The 20,596-nt window shown below is 51.1% G+C and overlaps 6 protein-coding genes across 6 annotated transcripts; 2 read left to right on the top strand and 4 right to left on the bottom strand.

Annotated features, from left to right (window-relative positions):
• Positions 1 to 234: 234 nt before the first annotated feature.
• Positions 235 to 3,290, bottom strand: FIBRA_02752 (uncharacterized protein; the record flags this gene model as incomplete). Its single annotated transcript, XM_012324605.1, has 5 exons — positions 235 to 610; positions 1,712 to 2,049; positions 2,152 to 2,517; positions 2,570 to 2,646; positions 2,708 to 3,290. 5 exons carry the CDS (start codon positions 3,288 to 3,290, stop codon positions 235 to 237), a joined length of 1,740 nt encoding a protein of 579 aa, XP_012179995.1.
• Positions 3,291 to 3,712: 422 nt separating this feature from the next.
• Positions 3,713 to 5,849, bottom strand: FIBRA_02753 (uncharacterized protein; the record flags this gene model as incomplete). Its single annotated transcript, XM_012324606.1, has 6 exons — positions 3,713 to 4,234; positions 4,286 to 5,113; positions 5,169 to 5,369; positions 5,423 to 5,434; positions 5,492 to 5,575; positions 5,727 to 5,849. The coding sequence occupies 6 exons, from the start codon at positions 5,847 to 5,849 to the stop codon at positions 3,713 to 3,715; spliced, it is 1,770 nt and encodes a 589-aa protein (XP_012179996.1).
• A 289-nt stretch (positions 5,850 to 6,138) lies between these two features.
• FIBRA_02754 (uncharacterized protein) lies at positions 6,139 to 6,628 on the top strand (the record flags this gene model as incomplete). Its single annotated transcript, XM_012324607.1, has 2 exons — positions 6,139 to 6,329; positions 6,382 to 6,628. 2 exons carry the CDS (start codon positions 6,139 to 6,141, stop codon positions 6,626 to 6,628), a joined length of 438 nt encoding a protein of 145 aa, XP_012179997.1.
• Positions 6,629 to 7,608: 980 nt separating this feature from the next.
• FIBRA_02755 (uncharacterized protein) lies at positions 7,609 to 11,848 on the top strand (the record flags this gene model as incomplete). The annotated part of the gene is made up of 23 exons (XM_012324608.1): positions 7,609 to 8,125; positions 8,180 to 8,198; positions 8,248 to 8,454; positions 8,513 to 8,556; positions 8,614 to 8,626; positions 8,678 to 8,913; positions 8,973 to 8,978; positions 9,047 to 9,169; positions 9,226 to 9,301; positions 9,355 to 9,427; positions 9,486 to 9,494; positions 9,551 to 9,583; positions 9,641 to 9,658; positions 9,712 to 10,016; positions 10,069 to 10,343; positions 10,396 to 10,402; positions 10,455 to 10,517; positions 10,572 to 10,658; positions 10,709 to 11,064; positions 11,129 to 11,306; positions 11,360 to 11,636; positions 11,686 to 11,731; positions 11,793 to 11,848. The coding sequence occupies 23 exons, from the start codon at positions 7,609 to 7,611 to the stop codon at positions 11,846 to 11,848; spliced, it is 3,024 nt and encodes a 1,007-aa protein (XP_012179998.1).
• Positions 11,849 to 12,131: 283 nt separating this feature from the next.
• FIBRA_02756 (uncharacterized protein) lies at positions 12,132 to 13,171 on the bottom strand (the record flags this gene model as incomplete). The annotated part of the gene is made up of 4 exons (XM_012324609.1): positions 12,132 to 12,167; positions 12,219 to 12,339; positions 12,395 to 12,633; positions 12,689 to 13,171. 4 exons carry the CDS (start codon positions 13,169 to 13,171, stop codon positions 12,132 to 12,134), a joined length of 879 nt encoding a protein of 292 aa, XP_012179999.1.
• Positions 13,172 to 14,277: 1,106 nt separating this feature from the next.
• On the bottom strand, positions 14,278 to 20,192 carry FIBRA_02757 (uncharacterized protein; the record flags this gene model as incomplete). Its single annotated transcript, XM_012324610.1, has 14 exons — positions 14,278 to 14,504; positions 14,566 to 14,897; positions 14,950 to 15,135; positions 15,189 to 15,375; positions 17,479 to 17,612; positions 17,673 to 18,033; positions 18,090 to 18,212; positions 18,263 to 18,338; positions 18,388 to 18,537; positions 18,593 to 19,554; positions 19,610 to 19,731; positions 19,795 to 19,853; positions 19,954 to 20,067; positions 20,121 to 20,192. The coding sequence occupies 14 exons, from the start codon at positions 20,190 to 20,192 to the stop codon at positions 14,278 to 14,280; spliced, it is 3,105 nt and encodes a 1,034-aa protein (XP_012180000.1).
• Between the last annotated feature and the right edge of the window lie 404 nt (positions 20,193 to 20,596).

Below are 20,596 nucleotides of genomic sequence, written 5' to 3' on the forward strand. Positions count from 1 at the left end.
CTTACAGGCTTGCGAGTGCCACTGGTCGGACCTAATGGCACTGCATACTAGTACGTGCCACCTTCACTGCACTAGCCTCTTCGCTGGTTGACCTGATGGATCAAGTTTCAAACGTCGTCCGCACACACTGCCCCACAAGCTCTACTTCAGAACTAAGGCGAGCCGATGCTCCGGATCATTCAAGAACGAACAGTTTTGTAAGCTGTGCTTTTATGCTACATGTTGACGAGATGCTTACTCTCCTGGAGCAGGGATGTGTACATGCTGGATTGTATCCGCGATCAGCGCCGAATGAATGACACCCTTGATGTCTTCCACCCGCGCACCCGGCGTAGCAGTAATGAGCACGCCGTGCTTCCTAACTAGCCCGTCCTCCATCGTGCGCGTGGGCCCGTGCTCGCCCGTCGGGTACAGCCAGAAGATGAGCCCGCGCTGGATGACGGCCCCGCCATTGGTCAGACCCTTGTTCACGACATAGCGGTCTGCGCTGGCAAAATCTTCTATTGTCGAGATCTCGTCGAGCACTTCCGTTGCTAGGAGCGCGGAAAGCAGGGCAGGGCTCTCTTCGTTCGTGGAGCGTGCGGTGTGGTAAGGATAGGGCGTCGTCAAGCTAGGCATGGCGTCAGGTATTGAAACAGGGAAGGTGAGTCCAGATGCGAATTTGCGAACGGAACAGATGTTGGAGGGCTGAGGATTCCAGTGACTGAGGTGAATGGACTCTCACCTTGTGGTGAGTTGATAGGTCAGTGTGCTCTCTTGATCTGCCCCATCTTTATACTTATGTTGCCAGAGGAGATCGCACCACGCCACGATCTGGGTGCCCAGCCACTAGATCCCACTCGTGTCGCAGCGATGAGGCTTATAGATTATCATCGCCTTGAGCCTATCCAAATAACACTGCATACAGTAGCACTGAAAATTGCTTTACTTTACAATAGGTACAAGCTCTTGTTTGGCAAATATTTCTATCAACAAGCAGTATGCCTAGTGCACTCATATCAGCGTGTCTCGGCCGAGCGCGTTTAAAAACTGCAGGAGCGCCGCTAGGCTGTGTGTGAGGATGAAATTCAAATAAAATCTCAATCATATCTCACAGTCCACACGCAATTCAAAGCTTGCAAGAAAAGGGAGTCAGTTACAAGGAGACGAGGATACAACCATCAAACAACCAGCATGATTCGTGATCGCATATAGGACACGGCGGATGCTGACAATGAACATACACAGACGACGGTAGCTCTTTCAATTGATTCAGTGTTATCTGCAAAAGGTATTAGGATGGACTGAGGTCGGGATGTGTCACAGCGACGCAATCAACTCACCGCCGGCGACTCATGACAAAACAGCCTTCGTACCCTAGAACATCTGACGGGCTGAGGGTATCACGCCACCTTCCCGCCAGATTGCCCTCTGCATTCCCGACGAGATACCCTCTGTACAACCACCTCCCTCGATCACCATTATTCTGAATATGCCCCAAGGTCGATTAATTCGTCAGTAACGGAAACAAGATGAAGACATGCGGCACGTAAAAAAAACAGCACTCACGTAATCTTTCGAGAGGCATATGAACCCGTCCGACAGACGCACCCTGCCTACAAGGTTGAACTGGCCCCAGGCAGAGTGGCCTTCCCCCGTCACTATTACGTCTCGCACTCTGCGCCTCCGCGCTGACTGCGGTCTCTGCTCGTCCTCTGGACGTGACACACACCAGCTCTCGTAGACGAGCGGTTCCTGTCCAAGTTCTCGGACTTCGAGACTGTCAGGACCTTCATGCAGCTCGGTTCCGCTCGGGATATATGCGCACAGAGCGCAACCGGCGCGAGGAATCCGCGTGCCTGTGCTTGCCTTGGGGCTTGCGCTCACCGGGGCTTCTGCGTCAGCGACTGGGTCTAGTACACTCATTCCGCTGCTATCATCATAGTCGTCTACATAGAGATGATGTTCGCGGATCTTCCAGAGTTGTGGATGTTGCGCAACGAGACTTCGTTCGAGTACAGAAGGCGAGGCGCCGGAGAGAAGAGCAGCATATGACGTGAATTCGGTGTACTAGACGCAGCAAAGAAGATTCCCGAGAACCAGAAGGAATCGGCCGCAATCATCGGTAAGCAAGAGAATGGCCAGATTCGAAGAGCAGCCCGATTGACGTACCGTAAACAAGCCTTCCCAAGATCCCTGCAAACTCCCCGGTGTGTATGCCTGTCCGTCCGCTTGCTGATCGCCCCAAGTCTCGGATACAGTAGCATGCACCGCGCGTTCCCATTCTGCATCCCACTCTTCCCCCGTACGCGACCCTGCGTTGGCGCTGGGGAGGCTAGGGCTTGGTGGCTTCATATAACTCATGGCGTCCCATGAGATAGAGAGCTTGTGCACAAGTGAGAGGTATGCCAAGATTGCAGGTACAGCGATCGCGGGCGGGCGCATGCGCAATGGGTGGGAATAATGTGTCACCGGGGATGCGTCCTCGAGCCGATAAGTGGGCTCAAACTCACGCCAAGATGGAGCGCCGAGGGCATACTGCAGACGTGAGCGGGGCACAGTGAAGGGGGAGAGACAGGGAGGCGCATACCTGATGCGCTCCCAAGGCTACAAGTTTGAGAACTCCGACAGCTTCATGGAATGCCTGAGTGTCCATCATGAACTCCTCTGCGGATGTCGAACGGGTTCAGACTTCAGGTCGCCTCGGGCGTTGTTCGGAAGGACTCACCTGGGCGAAGAAGAAACCAGAACAGCCATAATGCGAGAGACGTGCGCTCATCCCATGGAGCAGGCCACTTCTCAGCACTGGCTGAGGAGCGAATGAGAGACGCGCCAGTAGGATGGAGGAGGTACTCCTTGAGCCAGTCATCGATGTGGGCATACTCGCGAAGTTGGCGCTCGTTCTTCCCATCGTCCTCGAGCATCATGAGATACGCAGTCCAGAGGATCTCGCTGAGGATGCGCCGGTGGCCGAAGCTGAGATCGGCGGCGGGCGCACGAGCATCGGTGCGTGCGCGGATGCGCTTGAGGACCTGGCAACGCTTGCGGAGTTCATGTGCGAGTGCAACAGGAGTCGTGTTGTGGTATCCCAGACGACGAATGGCGGAGTCTAGGTCAAACTTTGCGGCGAAGATACGGGCCCAAAGGTGTGGGTTAGAGTCGAAAGATAATGCGGCATGAAGGCGGGAAGCTGTCGCGAGAAGAGGGGCAAGGCCAGAGGGTGGCCCGAGGAAAGAATCAGTAGCCGTGAAGAATGCGATATGTTCGAGGACTTCCTGGGGGACGGAGGCAAGCGAGTAGACAGTAGACATGATAGTGGAGCAGAAGAGAGTCGGGAGCGCTGGGAAACGGGTCTTGTGCACGTGTTGTATCTCAGAATCGGGCTGAGTCATGCATCGTGGCCGACGGGTGCAGCGTTGATCAGGACCGTCGGGCGTCGTACGCGCCGTTGAGCACGATGGGGGAAGACGAGGAGCAGAGGCCGGCGAGTCTGCGAGCGTCTGCTGAGCCCCGCTCTCGATCGTCTTAGCGCTGATGTCCGATCGCCTCCAACACCCAGGTGCCGTGCAAATACATCGACCACGGTTTGCAAGGACGTCTACGGTAGACAGACAGCTATGAATACACTGGCTTAAAGTCCTCCAAGAATATCACGGCCCTACAATACAAAACAACGACAGAGATCCAATATGAGTCAGCAATATCTCGGGTAACCTGCACACCCAGCTCACGCCTAGCGTATCCCGCACTTGTCAAAAACACTCTCCCGCCGCTCTATCCGGCGCGGCGCTCCCCAGACCTTCCACATCTTCATCGCCTCCTCTGCAGGGCATATCGTAAACACCATCGTTCCGTCTGGACTCAGGCAGCTGTGCGACACCGAGCCAGCGTGCGCAGGGACACACACAACGCGTGTGAGTGTTGGATAAGAGTGCACCGCAAGTGAGTTCGTGTACTCTGACTTGATAGGCACTGCGCCTGCCCGCAGGACACTACTCCGCGTCCGGCGTCCAATCGGCCCACTACTGAGATTTGGAGTAGACGTGGAACGGGCCTGCCATGAGGTCCCATGTGTGCTGAGAAGCTCCTTGCAGTGTGGCGACCAGATCAACGAAGTGACAGACGTGTTGAGCGCGAGTGAGTGTCGTGGAGACGTTGACTCGGCTTCATTCACGCTCCAGATACGGATCCTGCCATCCGGATAGCTCGATCCTGTCGCGAGCAAGTCAGGCTTCCACGGACACCACGCTAAGGCCTAATGCAAATATTGTGAACTCGGCCCATCGCGGAAATATAGAAAACTAACTTTGACAGGCGCCCCATTATGTTTTTTCTTGCACCCGCTCCTGCCCATGCTGGATAACGACTTCCCCGCTCGCGCGTCCCACACCTGCACGACCCCATGCTGATCGCTGGTCGCCAAGTAGTCCCCGTCGGTACTCCACCGCACGCCATGCACTTTGCACTTGTGAGTGGCCAGCACACCAATCGCTTTTGCTTCACGCTTATCAAACATCTCTACTGTCCCATCTCCCTCGCCTACGGCAAACACGTCTCCTCGCCAATCCATACCACCGACTGCATCCCAGTCACGACACTGCCACTCGCGGGTAAGCGCCTTCGCATTCGCGTCCCAGAGCTGCACAAGACCCGTGCTCGAGCCACCTGCAAGAATATGGGGCGCATCCACAGCCCATTGGATGCTCGCAAGACGCCCATGTCCACGCTTTGGGAGTGCACCGAGATGTGTGATGGCGCGTGTGTCAAGGTCTTCGTAATAGTAATCTCGCCCGCACGCGACCGCGATCGCGTTTCGCCGTGACCACGCGAGTGGAAACGCAAAGACGCTCTCGGGCATCCCTGGACCGTCGAGGGCGAGCACGAATTGCTTTCGCGTGCCCAGATTCGCAGCTGCAGACGTTGGAGAAATGGTGCGTGGCGCAGAGAAGAGTTTCTGGATTTGGAACCGGTGCTCGCCGAGCGGATTGCCGCTACTGGGACCACCACCGCTGCGGTCGGCAAAGTTGAGGACACGGTCGGTAATGAGCCCAAATTGCCGCGCGATGCGGTTTGTGCGGGGAGTGATGTTGAGCGGCATAGATACTTCTTGTGGCGCCGAGATGAAACGATCAGCCTGCCAATTGGGAATATAGTGGTGGTCAAGCGTTATAAATCCTGCGAGCACTTACTACGGTCGCCTGGCTGGTACCCGGAAGATCATCTACCGATGCAATTTCCCTGCCAAAGTCTATCGAGACCATGGACGTCCTACGTCGCTTTGCGGAATACGCGTTCGTAACAGAGCCGGGAGCCCATGTTCGTTTTCGACGAGGTGTAACGCACGACTCTATGGGGAGATTTTGGTCGGACGCGTCCATTGTAGGTGGCGTCTGAGAATCACGCATCGGGTGTCAGAGGGGCAGCTGCGCAAAGGCTGACTCACCTGTTGAGTACGCTGTACGCTGCGATGAGTGAAAGGCAACTTTTTCCTCTTACCTTATAAGCAACCTACCCCTTCAAGGCCTGTGCGTGGTTCAGGTGGCAGCCGTTGACGTGCTACGGCAAGGGGCAAGAATATGTCGACAAAGTACTTGGTCTATCAGCGTAGGATCACTTATTCCCGCTGCAGGCAGTCCTTGAAGCTAGGATTTAAAGGCAAAATGAGACAGCCGCAGATGCCACAGCCGTAGTGTAATACTATGTATCCTGAAAGGAGCAAATCGGAGTATCAATTCAGCTTGACTAACCAGCTCAGACGACGCAAGGAGAGACAGTGATAGCAGGCAATCCAGCTCGATGTCGTAGACAATAATCCAAGCCGTTGTCGATGGCAGCAGTGAGAGAGACAAATCTAGGAAGAGGCTTGCCATTGCCAAATAGCGGAGGTGGGTTATGCGTACGTAAGCAACCCTTGGCATCGTAGCTTGTCGGCAGTCGCCGACTAGTCCCCACCTTGAACCGACTTGCCCACTCACCATACTGCGCAGTCAGGTTCTGCGCCAGTCGTCTGCTTGCATACACCCAAAGGCTTGGGGAAAGCTGCTAGATACTCTTCATTCACCGCCAACTTACAGGTCGTACGACTTGGAGCATTCAAACTCCTTGCAGCCCTTAAGATCTCGAGCGCACTAATCCAATGGCACCCACTGGAGGTACGAGATGAGGCATCATTCAAACTTGCGCAAGTTCTTCGACTTAACAACTTTGTCAAGCTCAGAACCACGCCAGGCGCCCAAGCCGCAGCCGATGGGAAACTTTCCCCTAATATTCCTCTTCACGACCTGCGCTTTATGCGCCGTGTTCCTCCTGTGGAGACGTGCATCCGCGCTGCGCACTGTCGTGGCCCATCAGTACGTAGTGTAGTTTACTTTATTTTTCTCTCACGGAGCGATCCCAAAACAGGCTGAATACATGGACCCGGAAAGAGGGAGCGGTCCGCCTGTCGGAAGACGACGGGCCTCCTGCGCATGAGTTTTTGGATGACGACTACGACGATGATCGCGAGCGTATTCCGGATGATGAACCATTAGCCGCTGCAATAGAGCGAACGAGATCCAACGATGCTGGCCAGGAGGTTTTTGGAACAGCCAGCGCGGACGCCGTCGACCCAAGTAGAAATGCCCCTCCCACACCTCCTCCCAAACCGTAGTGCTCACTAGAAACATGGTGTGCCATTATCTCTTGACCGAGTTGTTGAACCTGGCTGATTGCATCAATGGACATTACCGATTATTATCTGACAATTATACCGAAAACTTCATGGATCGTGTGTGTATTGATTGAACCTATGATATTCAGTCGCGATACTCTCACTTGAACGAAAATTCTTCTATTCCAACCCTTTCACATTGGATAAACACTGGCAGTACCGGTCCGGGGCGTGTAAGGCCCGCTTCATCCGCCGGTATGGGTAGATCAATCCAAAAAGCCTCAGTGTGTAAAGCTACCACTCACTAGCGTGTTAAACGTTTTCCAGTATTCCGGGAGCCGCCTGAATGGATATAAATTTCAACCGAGATGCCCCGCATAATGTCTCCGCTTACCCGGGTGTCTCTTTGATGCTTGTCACATCTTGGGAACCTGTGCACTCAGCTATCCAGAAAGCAAAATGAGTCTCAACAAGCATCAAGCGATTTGGATAGAACAAGTAAGACTCGCTTGTTTGTGAGGTTGCCTGCAGCAGGCCCACCTACGCTATACTTTGCGGCAACCAGCAAATCGACCGTGACACGACCGAGTCTGCTGAGGCCCATGTCTACAGAGAGGTTAGTGCGGCGTCGTTCGGATAGTTCTAAATTTCTCCCGATGCTCGTATTGTCAGGTGATGTGACCGGTCCGCTAACGACCCTCGGCATGTTCTGTTTCTCCGCATAAACCCGTACACATCCTGCTTGACTTCGCTCTTCCACCATTAGCTCGACGACCCTGCATTCACAAGATGATTCTGATACCGAGGATGTCCCGCACTAATATCGCTCATTCTCCCGAGGTCACAAGGTCCTCACCTCAATGCCGCCTTCACCATATGCTGAATTGCGTACTGCGAATAGCACGAGCGCGGAATGCGATACATAAAGGCATGCCGAAAATGTTGTGTGCTGCTGTCTGCCCTCCGCAGACTGGGGCAACATGTTCAAGCACTTGGGAAGCCACCTGCTGCTCGGTCTGTTGGCCTTCAGCCGAAGCGTCCAAGCAATCGGCCAGGCTACCTGTGTCTCTTTCACGCCGTTATCTTCTACCTTCTCTATAGTCAGCAATGGCCAGGCTGCACCAATTCTCCTTTCTGCGGATGACTGGGGAGGCGTTCAACGCGCCGCGTCCGATTTTGCTATGGATATCCACAATGTCACTGGCATAATGCCTGGCCTATACAACGTCACTGTTCCGGCCACCAGCGCTAATCTGAGTACTGCTCTCGGCGGTGGTGCTCGCGCGATTATCGTTGGAACGCTTGGACAGTCCTCGCTGATCAACGAGGTAGTGAAGAACACGGACTTGGATGTGTCGTCCATTGAAGGGCAATGGGAGGCGTTCTTGACGAAGGAGGTGTCCAATCCCCTTCCCGGGATCAGTAGTGCGTATGTTATGATCGGCGCCGACAAGAGAGGTACGATTTATGCCTTATACGATCACTCGGAACAATTTGGTAAGTCGCATCATCCCTGATACGGTTCGCGGATATTGACTTTTGGATTTGTAGGTGTCTCGCCGTGGTATTGGTGAGTTTGGCACATCCCAATCGCAGATTTTATGCTTATTGTGTCGCAGGTGGGCTGATGTACCTGTTCAGACTCACTCTGACCTCTATGTTACCTCATCTGGTTGCGCACACGGCTCGCCTACAATCCAATATCGTGGAATATTCTTGAACGATGAGCAGCCTGCGCTTCAAAACTGGGCGATGGTGCGATTCACGAACGGCACCGGTGCAACTCTGACTGATTCGCCCTTCAACCATTTCTTCTATACCAAATTGTACGTTAAGGTATCATCGTCCGTTATCCAACTATTGCCAATTTGAGATCAACCACAGGTTCGAGCTTATCCTACGCATGAAGGGCAACTATCTGTGGCCAGGTATGTGCTCATAATTATCAATAAGAATCTTTGCTAATAATGGATCTTCTCCGATAGCAATGTGGGCTAGGTATGTAAACGAATTGCGCCCCAATTTTGATGTATTAATCGATGTCCTTAGTGCGTTTGGAGTCGACGACCTATTAAACCAGCCATTAGCAAATTGGTACGGTATAGTCATGGGAACTAGTCATGAGGAGCCCATAATGCGTTCCATCCCGGTGGAGTGGGATTTATTCGGTGTTGGTCCATGGGACTACAGCACAAACGCTCAGAATATCTACAACTTCTGGGTTGTTGGTGCCGAGAGAGCCAAGCCGTACGAGAACGTATTTACTGTTGGCATGCGAGGAGACGGTGAGTGGATCCGTATCGTATAAGTTGCGGAAGACGGCGTCTGAACGAGATTGATTTAGGTGATGGTACGTGTCCTCATCTTCCTATTATGGGTCCTGGGTGAATGTTGTGATGGATCATTGTCTATTTCCAGAACCCCTGGCGGGAGGGCAGGATATTTCTTTATTAGAGGAGATCATCTCCAACCAGCGTACCATCTTGAGCGATACATTCCCCGGCCAAAATGTTACTACTATACCCCAGATGTGGTGTCTATGTCAGTGGTATATTGTGCATACTCAATGTCTATGCTTTACTGACTAGATGGTGCAGACAAGGAGGTGCTAGGCTACTATGAAGATGGCATGACTGTACCTGAAGACATCGCGCTGCTATGGACCGACGATAAGTTCGTTCCAATGAGTCACGCACGACTTCCATCGTCTCACTTCTCATGTATAGCTACGGTAATATGGAGCGTCTCCCCACAGTTGCTGAGCGAAACAGGACTGGAGGAGCTGGAGTATATTACCATGTATGTATCTTTCCTGATCGTATGAGGATCGGTAGGTTGACGTTTTTGTGTTCTATAGTATGATTATGTGTGTTATGCAAGCATGTTCGGGGAAATATCCTGCTGAGCTTCTTTCTTCGTTAGGTTGGAGACCCAATGGACTACAAGTGGATTGTCGTAAGTAGCCCCATTAGTACATCTTATATTCTCTCATTTTGGTATGTCTGTTCCTAGAGCAGCCAGCTGACCAAGGTAAACACTTATTGAACCCTCCGGAATTGGCTGGGGCTTAACCGCTCTTGTAGACGTACGAACAAATGTCGCTCGCAACAGCCCGGAATGCTACCCGGATCTGGATTGTCAACGTTGGCGACTTGAAGCCGTATGAAATGGAGACCGAATTCTTCCTCACATACGGCTGGGATACTTCAGTGTGGGACATGAACAACCTCAATACATTCGTCGAGCTATGGGCTCAGCGCGAATTCGCCCTCTCTTCTGAGGATGCGACGACAGTGGCGGGCATCATAGCCAATGTCACTCGCTTCAACGCTAATAGGAAGCCTGAAATGTTAAATGCTACAACATTCAGCCTGTGGAGCTACCGAGAGTAAGTCCGCGTGATTCCATACGCCGAGCGCGACTTAATGTATTCATGTTAGGGCCGAGAATCAGATGGCAATGTGGCAGGCAACGAACGAGTCTGCAACGACTATTCGCGACAAGTTGACTGCGAGCATGCAGCCCGCGTACTTCGAGCTTGTTTATCACCCAGTCCAGGCCAGCTATACGCTTGCGAACATGTGGTACGCAGCCGGGATGAATAATTTGCGCACGTCGCAAGCTTTTATTAGTGCAAATGACTACGCCGCTGAGGTCGAGGCTCTTTTCGAACAGGATTGGGCTCTCGAGGTCGAATACGATAGTCAGCTGGATAGTGAGTCTTTGATTTTTGTTTCCGCGCCAAATTTGACTAATCACGAATTCAGGCAAATGGTGGGACGCAAACATCTAGGTTGACATGTTTCGTGTACTGATCATTTTTAAGGATCCATATGATGAGTCAAACACATGTCATGTACTACTACTGGCAGCAACCACAGGCAAATACGTGAGCGTTCATGCTGCAAATATTTCCGATCCGTTGCCAATTCCATAACTACAGCATGCCATTCGTCTCAAAATACCAGGCACAGAAGCAAGCATTAGCTGGAGCCATGCGAATTGCACCTGAAGGCACCCAAGCAGCCTGGTGCGCTCTCTCACTTTGTAGAAGCATGGCTTCGCTGACTATACGTGTAGGCCGGGCGACAACCAGTACCAATGTGCTCAAGGATACAGCTGCCCTAACCCAACATTGTTCTTGGACCCGTATGTGCCCGCAGGGAATCGATACGTTGATATCGGAGCTGGTGGACCCGCTCCATTCAACTTTACCGTTTCCAGTAATGTGTCGTGGTTGACGCTCTCGTTCACGAATGCGTCGATCTCGTCTAGCGTCCCAGAACAACGATTGTATGCATCTGTTGATTGGAGCCAAGTCATGGAGACCGACTACGGATTGATTACCCTCAACGCAAGTGTCTTCGACCAACCGGCCGAGTCGTTCACCATTGGGTTTGTCGCAAACTACACTGAGGTGCCTGAGAACTATACAGGTGAGGAAGAGTCTTGTGCATCATAAACATCACAGCTGACGGGTCACCCTACAATGAACTCTAGGTTTCGTTGAAGGCGATGGAGGGGTATCAATAGAAGCCGCCCATGCAGCTAGAAATACTTCCGTGGCTGGTATCACCTGGACTAACCTGCCAGGATACGGTCGTACACTCTCTGGTGTGACGCCCTGGCCTCGAGGTGGTGATGAGTTGAACTTCACTGTCGGAGCCGGACCTAGCATGTAAGCACAAATCTACTTTATTTGATTGACTCACATTTAGTATCTGTCTTCAGTGAATATGATTTCTACACCTTCCACACGTTCAATGACAGCGGCAACGTCACGGTCACCACATACGTGTCTCCCAATTTCAACACCCTTGGTCCCGATCAGCCCGTTGGACTCGGTTTCCAGATGGACTCTGACGAGCCACAAGTTAGTTACTTCGTTCCGAATGTGACTCCAGGGACCCTGCCTGCTCAGTGGGACGGTATGGACGGGTGGGCTGCAACGAATATCATTCCGATTACCCTAAGTTTCTATGCTGAGCCGGGTGCCCATACATTCACTGTGAGAGCCCCTGATCTTTCCTCGAAGTGCTGACCTGACCTGTAAGTAGCTTTGGATGGTCGAGCCCACGGTCGTGGTGCAGAAAATAGTGATAGGTATGTACTATCCGTCGCACTCTGGAATTAAGCGGCGGCCGCTAATCAGTCAACTTCCCAGATACTGGAGGAGTACAGCCGAGTTACCTTGGTCCTCCGGAGAGTATTCTTGTCTAAGCGAGCTCACCGCGCTTCTCTGTCAGCGCAATATACCACATTTCACTGTCTCAGCTACCACCAATGCTTTACTGCATGCATAAAATCTAAGGATTTACTCTTAGCTAGGTGTAAGCAGTCAAAATATACGTTTCTCGCAAGCGACGCCAATGCAAAGCACTTGCGCCTCCTGGATGATTTCTCAAAGTATGAGTTAGACGTGGTGATATCAAGAACTTGGACGATCAAGCCTAAATTTGCTTTGAATCGCAATACGTAGGGTACCTGTCATAGGGGACGATATCTATAGAGCAGACCCCTCGTTATCCCAGTATTTGGCCTGTGAAGACGCTGAGGTTCACACTCTATGACAATAATGACAGGAACATACGAAATAACGATGATGGACTTTCGTGCCTGCTTCATCGATCGCCGACACTTCTTCGAGAGTGAGATCGGGTAAAGCCTCTGCTGCTAAATATTCTTGGACGCGCTCAGCCTTAGAGGTTGTGCTGTGAGGTTCTATATATTCAGACAGCGAGAGTCTCTAATTTTAGAACCACGTACGTGATGACAGGGATTTGCTTCGCTTTGAGCCACAATTGTAGGACTTGCCCCTCTGTGACAGTCTGTCCCGCCGTCTTGCTCACCCGCCCGGCAACAGATATGAGCACCGGATCTAGCGTCCCCCCTCTGAAGCGTATTACAGGAGACAATCCACCATAAGATGCGGGGAGAATATTCTTCTCCTTCATGTACTTCATCACTGACTGGTTGGCGTTAAACACGTAAGGGTGATATTCGATCTTCACAAACAGTGGATCAATGCATTGATCAAACACTAGTCAATCAATTACGCACTTGATTGACAGCTGGAATGACATTGGCCTTGTCTAAAATTGCTTCAAAATCCTGGATGCGAAAATTGGATACACCAATGCTTCTCGTCAAGCCCTCTTTCTGCACATCCTCAAACTGTTTCCAAATGGCACTTAGTGGCTGCTCATGCTCAATGGGGAAGTGGATGAGGAAAAGGTCGACAAAACCAAGTCGTAATTTCTCCAAGGATGTCACGAGCATGTCGCGGACGGTTCGTCCCAGAGAAATTTTCTCGAGCTTCGTTGTAATGTAAAACGAAGAGCGGGGCTTTCCCGATGCAGCAATTGCTGCGCCGAGAGACTCCTCGTTCTTGTAAAGCTGAGCGCCGTCCAGGTGAAGAAGATCGTGTTCGATTGCCATTCGGGTTGCATCCTCCGCGTCCTTTCCAAAGAAGGCGGTACCTGTCCCAAACCCCAGCCAAGGGATTTTGTTACCATCGTTCAAGGTGATCGTTAAGGAGGCCATGAAAGTGCGCGAAGCAGTGTCAATGAAGGAACCAACTGTCGAACATGTCCAAAACAGAGGGTCTTTATGTAGTGCGTCTCTGGACATTTTGTGGTTCCAGATGAAAGTCGATTTTGTAGAATGACCAAGGGACTTCGGTCCCTCGGGTATGCCTGTCAGGATAACCATGCGATTGAGTATAAAGACCAACATTGTATCGCCGAGGAAACTGACTAAAGCTTACCCGAGGCCGAAGCATAATGCGTAATCCCCAAAGCTGTCGACTTGGCGAGCTACACCTTCCGAAGTGTTGTCGTTTTCATTATCCGTATGACAAATATTTCGTCTCCAGATTCTGATGAAATACACGGTTTCGCCATGGTCGATATTGTGGTGTTTGTCATACATTAGGGAAACAGATCATTTTGTCAGTCAACTTCAGGAAAATGGGGCGTGTATCGTATTGGCTACGCCACCTCAACTAAGTTCAACGCGCAATCGGTTCAGAGGGTCGTCCTGAATATGATCGTCCTGAAACTATAATTAAGACTTGTCCGCCCAGATCAGACGTTGCCATTTAACAGGCTGCAATATGGTAAGATGTCGTAAATCTGCGAGCGAGTCAGCTTTTGGCAGCAGGAAGTGGTATACTCATCCTTCACGATAATGAGTAGGCAGAGGGGAGGCACATCTTGAAAGATCATGTTGAAGTTTTGAACTTCGTACCACAGACAGCCACAGACGCGTTGACGCGCGATCACAGTCGCGATCACGCAATCTACATTACAGTAGGTTTTGAAGTGACGCCAATTTGGTACCAGCAGTCTCGTACTAGTCTCATAGACATGTCCGGGAGCAAGACAAGCTGGATATAAGCAAAATAATCAATGGTAATATACATACAGAGACAGATAGGTACTAGAAGCTACATCAGATCCGGATGTCCATAATCTACAGTAACTTGACCCCGATCCACGAGGAAATTAATAGACCACATTGCCCTAGCATCCGCCGTAGACGCATGGTGCAGGCTGTACAGTGTCACGTAAATACGCAGACGGATATGCCGTCGTTCTAAAATGATTCTTGATACTCATCCGAGTCGTAGATGTGGTAGATTGGGCATTTCAAACCGCATGCGCTTCATCCTCAGCATCCTCAGCAGGCTGAGTATCGCTAGGGTCCATGTAAGTCAGTTCGGAGGTAGGGCGTGGCGCGGCATGCGTGGGTTCACCACGAGCTTCGGGTTCCGACTGAGGACCGCTCACTTTGCGGTAGAGTAGTGGAACGGGGGCTGCCGGTCGAGGAGAGGCGTAGGGCGGAAGCGCCTCCTGGGGCCGAGTCAAAGTGTGTCCTACAATAGTTGGCAGCCAGTCAACGACCACATAGAGTAGAGACAAGAACTTGCCACACACCTCGCTGAAGTGCAGCTTCCTCACCCTTCCGCCCGAAACCCATCCCTTTCTTCTGGCTCATTAGGCTCGCATTCCGCGCTGCGAAGGTGCCCTTCTCGTTCCACGTCGAGCCGGTGTTGGTGCCTGTGAGGAAGGGGCGCGGCCCAGAGTGCAGGGACGTGCGCGGTAGGACATCATCGGTGGCGTTCCACGAAGTGAGCGAGCGATAGGGCTTGGCCTTCTCGCGGAAGATAAGTCCAAGGAAAATGTTCAGACAGCCAAGCGAGAAAACAAGGAACGCGGAGACGAGAGAAAACTCGTCAACGAAGTGTGAGAGCACAGCAGCTCCAAGTCTGAAAACCAAACGCTGAGCGGGTAACAGTGATCACAGCACGAGCAACGTACAGGCACTGTATGACACCCAGGGCACCGAGTCCAAACTCATCTCCGAGTATGGGGAAGAAGCGGTTGAAGAACGCAGCTGGCCAGCCAACCTCGGACATGATAAGTACGACGGCTTGGAACATGATTAAGAGTCGATTGAGGACCGCCCAGAACGCGCCAGCCGGCTGATTGGGTACAGTGCTATTACTACATATGCCATGTTCGTGAATGCACTCTGCAATGATTCAACTTAGACTTACGGGATGTATTCCAGCTGTGAGCAATCAATCGTCGAGTTTCCAGAGGCGACGTAGTCAGTTTTCCCTGCAGCAATAAATGCGTTGACGGCCTTGATGTCTTGCACAAGAGTGACAATGCTGCTCGCAAAGAGTAAGATCAGGGAGATGATGCTAAGTGCGCGGGTGGCATTCAAGCCAATAAAGATGTCTGTCAGAGAGCATGATATCAGCTAAGGAGACGAATACACGATCGAAGAGCTACGTGCACGAGCGGGCAGGCGGCATGTTGATTCAGTCTTGATATGTAGGTACAAACGAGTGTCCGATAGGCTTGACTTATAGTCGAGAAATAGGAAAGGATAGGGATCGATGTGCCTGCACTAGAGAGGTGCCGAGATGGAATTAAGGTAGAGACCAAGGAGCTCTACAGGGCGAGACGCAGCTCAATGAATTCAATGATGGAGGAGGAATGAGAGAAGATGAATAAAGTGAGGGGACTTTTGTATGGTTGTATAAGCGAACTGACGCGGAGAAGGACATTGTGCTCTGTTGATCCACCGTTGGGATGGCCACACTGCGAAGAACAAAAACAGACGGAAGAGGAACAATGCCACAATTCCACCAGCCACAATAGCCTCTAATCACGTGCCGAGAAGCGTACTGCCTGAAGATCTCCATGGGCCACGGCACCCTCATCCTGTTGCTCTTATTTCGTTATTGGCCATTTTCCGTTCGCCTGTGACTGTCGAGTGCGGTTCATGTATTTGTACTCCTTTATTCATTCCAATTTTCTCAGAGAAACAACCAGAATGACTTGTACAACACATTCTATTCATCAACGCCATCCAGTCACACAAGCTCCTTCGCTGAGGGTGTGCATCATACACGGTGAGCAAATTGATGATCATGCGTAATATTCCACTGATTCTGTTTCAGACAGCCCACTGTCACTAGTATCAGTGTTCTCGCACTCCAGTATAAGGATGTAATTATGATGGCTGCTGATAATCTCGGTACATTACTTCGGTCTTGCTTCCAATGTAAGCTATACTTGCTGATACCAACCTATAGCGTCTTACGGCTCTCTTTCACGTTCCGAGGACATATCACGTTTGCACACAGTTGGCCCAAGCACTGTCATAGTTGCCTCAGGCGACATGTCCGATTTTCAACTCTTACAGCACGCCCTTGATGCTCTCATTACGGACGAAATTATCCAGTCCGACGATGAGGCCAACGTTCTTGGTCCTGCGGAGGTCTATGAGTATCTCTCGCGTTCTATGCTCAAGGCGCTCGAAAATGAATCCTATTTGGAACGCCTCGCCAGTGGGTGGTCTACAAGGTGGAAAGCGGTGTATTTATGATCATAAATTAGCACGCTCTCACCCAATGCAAGTAAATTGAATTAGATTTTTGGCATACGTTGATCTCCTAGGGACTAGCTGTTCGGCGCCTTCTATAGCTACAGGCTGCGGCGCTCACATCGCCATTCCTCTCCTCTGAGATGTGGTTTATGGGCACCAGGACACACTCAGTGAAGATGCCCGCCAGCTCCTACATGATTGTTTGGGCGTGCTCTACTATTGTGATGCATCTAATTTGGACAAGGCAAGTCTCGAATTTACCCACTCACTGCTTTTGCGATCGTGTACATGTGGCGGGTCAACAGCTTCACTGCGTCGTATTCTATCACTAGTTATGTGGCTACTGGATGCTTCAACCGCATACTGATATGTTCATTAGTACCAACTTGCTACCGTCACAGCCACGGGCGTATCCATCTCCGATCAGGTAAAGCTCGATACAGCCGGGGCTTTTGTCGAGGGTCTTCGAGGTTATGGCAGATGCAATAAACAGCTTGGTGTTGTTGACTTTTGGTCACAGCAGGAAGATGGTCTGTCGTGACACGTAATACCACCCATAATAAACTGGATGAGTAGCCGTGCCGCACACAGCTATTGATTCATTCCCTTTGCCGTCTTATGAATTCCATCCCGGAGATACCTAGGGCAGAGTGAGTCTTCGAGCTTTCACATAATACTAAGTGTGTTGGAGGATTTCGGTGCAATGCGAGTCCTAGCCAAATGCACTTGTGGAGTGAGATAGACCACACCTAAGATTCAATGGAGTCTAATAACGACCCCAGGAATATCTTCACCCTAACACTAATGCAGCATAAGCAATGGAGAACCATAATAAAACTAATCTCGTAAGCTACATCACGGACATCCGCTAAATACATACTATAAGCTGCAGCAAGCACAGCGTTATGGCATTGTCTGCACCTATTTTTTATTCTTCTTTGCTTTACGGACGTCTTTCTCATTGGAGACAACCTCTTCTGAACCTCTCTTGCGCTTCGCCTGTGTCCGTTTCAAAGCGCGCTTCGTCTCGCCGTCTGGAAAAGCGTCCAGGTCGAAGTATGTCGACGCCATTTCCAAAAGCCTGAACCAAGAATATTAATGAACGTCACTAGAGAATAGGGACAGCGTGGAGTCAACATACCACTCTGGGCGGACATCCGTCACAGTACGTATGTACGGCTTCGTAGTAAGGACAAATTCATTGAAGATAACCCATTCCGGCTGGGTATCCAACCCGCACGACGGATGTAGTTGCACTACTTGATTATCCTTCACAGTCAAGTAGGCACCCTTCTCTCCCTCTTTGTGTGCTACCTGCATGAAGTACCCGCACACGAGTGCCCGCCGGACATTCGCATATAACCTTCGCTCGTCCTGCGTGGACACCAGATCGATTTCAAATCGCTCCATCGTGCGCTGCAGCTGCGACCTGACGTTGTCTGCCTGCGCAAGTGCTCGCTGTGAGAGGTAGCTGTTCCACGCCCAATTCCTGTCATGTTGATCTGGTAGGTAGCTTCCATGAGTATTGTGAAATCAGATAGTGTATCGAATATCTCACTTTGCATGTAATTGTTGTAAACATTCAGCAAGGTAAGATGATCTCCGTCAGGCACAGTCAGCCGTGCTTTCGCAGCATCGGCCTCCTTCCGCATATTTGGCGGCCGTAGCCAGACGTTCGGAACTGGAGGAAATCGTGAGGAATGGCACGAAAATAGTAACAGCAGAACCTACCAGAAAGCATGGCAACAATCGTAAGAATTTCATTACTGCAGTTGAATTCAGGGCTAACGATAAGCATCTTCGCCATCTGCAGCGACAGTCAGGCGTGCATAGACGAACAATATCCATGCACTTACCTGAGGATCGAGTGGAAAGTCAGCCATCATCGATCCAAGAGGCGTGAGGTCGCCCTCGTCGTTCAACGCAGCCAGATAGTTCAGCAACTCCAGAGCACGCATCAGGGTCTCGGGTGCTGGTGCATCGACATAGTCGAACCGCACAAGATCCTATATACCTTGCAATGTGAGCTACAATGTCTCATAAAAACGTCGATGAACATACCTTGATTCCTAGCTTCACCAGCTCCAATACAGTATTGGCCAAGTTACTCCTCAAGATCTCCGGGTGTGTCTGCTCCTCCAGCTCCTTCATGAAGTCCTTCTCCGTGTACAACCTGAAGCATTTTCCGGGCCTTGTTCTCCCCGCTCGACCTGCACGCTGCTGTGCAGACGCCTTTGATATAGGGCTGACAAGCAACGATTCCACGCGTATACGAGGATTGTACACTTTCTGCTTCGAAAACCCCGGATCAACGACGTATACAATACCGTCAATTGTGAGCGAGGTTTCGGCGATGTTCGTCGACACAACTATCTTCCTTCCTGGAGGGCCGTCTGGAGTGCGGGGAGGTGGCGGTGGATCAAAGATACGTTGTTGCTGCTGTGGCGGGAGGGATGAGTATAACGGTATGCACGTCAGCGGGCCAACACCATCGGGATCGGAGTTCATAAGATCGTCGGCTTCAAGTTTGATTTTCCTACAAGAGTCTTCGATTTCCTCCTCTCCTGTCAAGAAGAGAAGGATGTCCCCAGGGTCTTCGGCCCTGTGTATCATCAACACTGTCCTAATTGCCGCCTCGACGTAGTCCGGCTCCGGCTCCTGCGTGTAGAACACCTCAACGGGGTGCGTGCGACCTGGGACCTTGAACAGGGGTGCAGGCTCTCCATCCTTCGACACTGAAAAGTACTTTTGAAACTTCAGTGCGTCGAGCGTCGCGGACATAACAATGATCTTCAAGTCGGATCGCCGTTTGGCGAGCGCTTTCAGCAGGCCCATCAAGATATCGGTAGCAAGCGTGCGCTCATGCGCTTCGTCGAGGATGATCGTCGAATATCGTAAGAGGTCCGGGTCATTCATTGCCTCCCGCAGTAACATCCCATCCGTCATATATTTAAGAAATGTTGTCCCGGGCTCTGTCATGTCTTCGAACCGAATCGAATATCCAACTTGCTTTCCGAGTTGAACTGTTGAGTGTACATGTGAGTCTACAGGCATTATCGTTAGTGCCCTATAACGTACCATCCATTTCGTCAGCAACTCGCTTCGCCACTGACATCGCCGCGACACGACGGGGCTGTGTACACGCCACGAGCTTTCCCTTAGTGTGAGGAAGGTCGGAGTAGCAGACGAATTGGGGGATCCTGTGATGGAAATCATGCCAATAGGCTCTTTGAGACAGTGTGGCACAATAGCAAAAATCTTACTGTGTAGTCTTTCCTGATCCCGTCTCTCCCACCATAACGATAACCTGATTGTTGCTGAACTTTCCCGGACATCAGTTACGTTCTCCTTAGTCAAGGGTGTCTCATGCCTGAAGCCAGCTCTGACCTCCTTCACGGTACTCCGAAACATATAACGCTTACCATCTTGAGGAACTCCTCCATCTGTGCATAGACAGGTAGCTTTTTCCGTGCTTCCAAGATTTTCTTATACTGAGGCGAATGTGGCTGCTTAGTGAATGGGTTGATGTCTCCTTCCTGAAGTAATGTATATCAGTTCACGTAGTCATGCAGGTGAAGTTGCAATATACCATTGCCTTCGTAACTTGCTGAGCAGTAACGGATCTTGGCAGAAAGCCAAAAAGCGGTTCCTTATTGGCCATTGACTTTGACAAATTCCCCGAATTTAGCGGGGGTCTATTTGTGTATGGATTATCCGGCATCTGAACTGCTACAGGACAGGTACAGAAGCAATATGGAGAGGATGAAGAGCGCAACAGGGAAGCGTGAGGCGACTCGCGATCGCGTGACAACCGAGAAATTTGAGAACACGTGACATGGATGAGTCCCGAATCCGGCAACTGCAGTTCATAGTTCATACCTGGTCTCGTACGAAGACACGTCTGGGGTAGCCTAGCAGATCTAGAGACCCCCCCCTTCCAGAGGCGCCCGTTAAGTGCCCCATGTAATGGTCACATTGGCCTTCTCGGCCTGTGATTAAACTGCCCAATTGTCCATTTTGAGTAACTATGCCTAGCAACCTGAGTGCAAGAGGCATCAAAAATGT

Source organism: Fibroporia radiculosa (assembly GCF_000313525.1).
Source record: "Fibroporia radiculosa TFFH 294 genomic supercontigs, scaffold1420, whole genome shotgun sequence".
In the NCBI taxonomy this organism is placed as follows: Eukaryota; Fungi; Basidiomycota; class Agaricomycetes; order Polyporales; family Fibroporiaceae; genus Fibroporia; species Fibroporia radiculosa.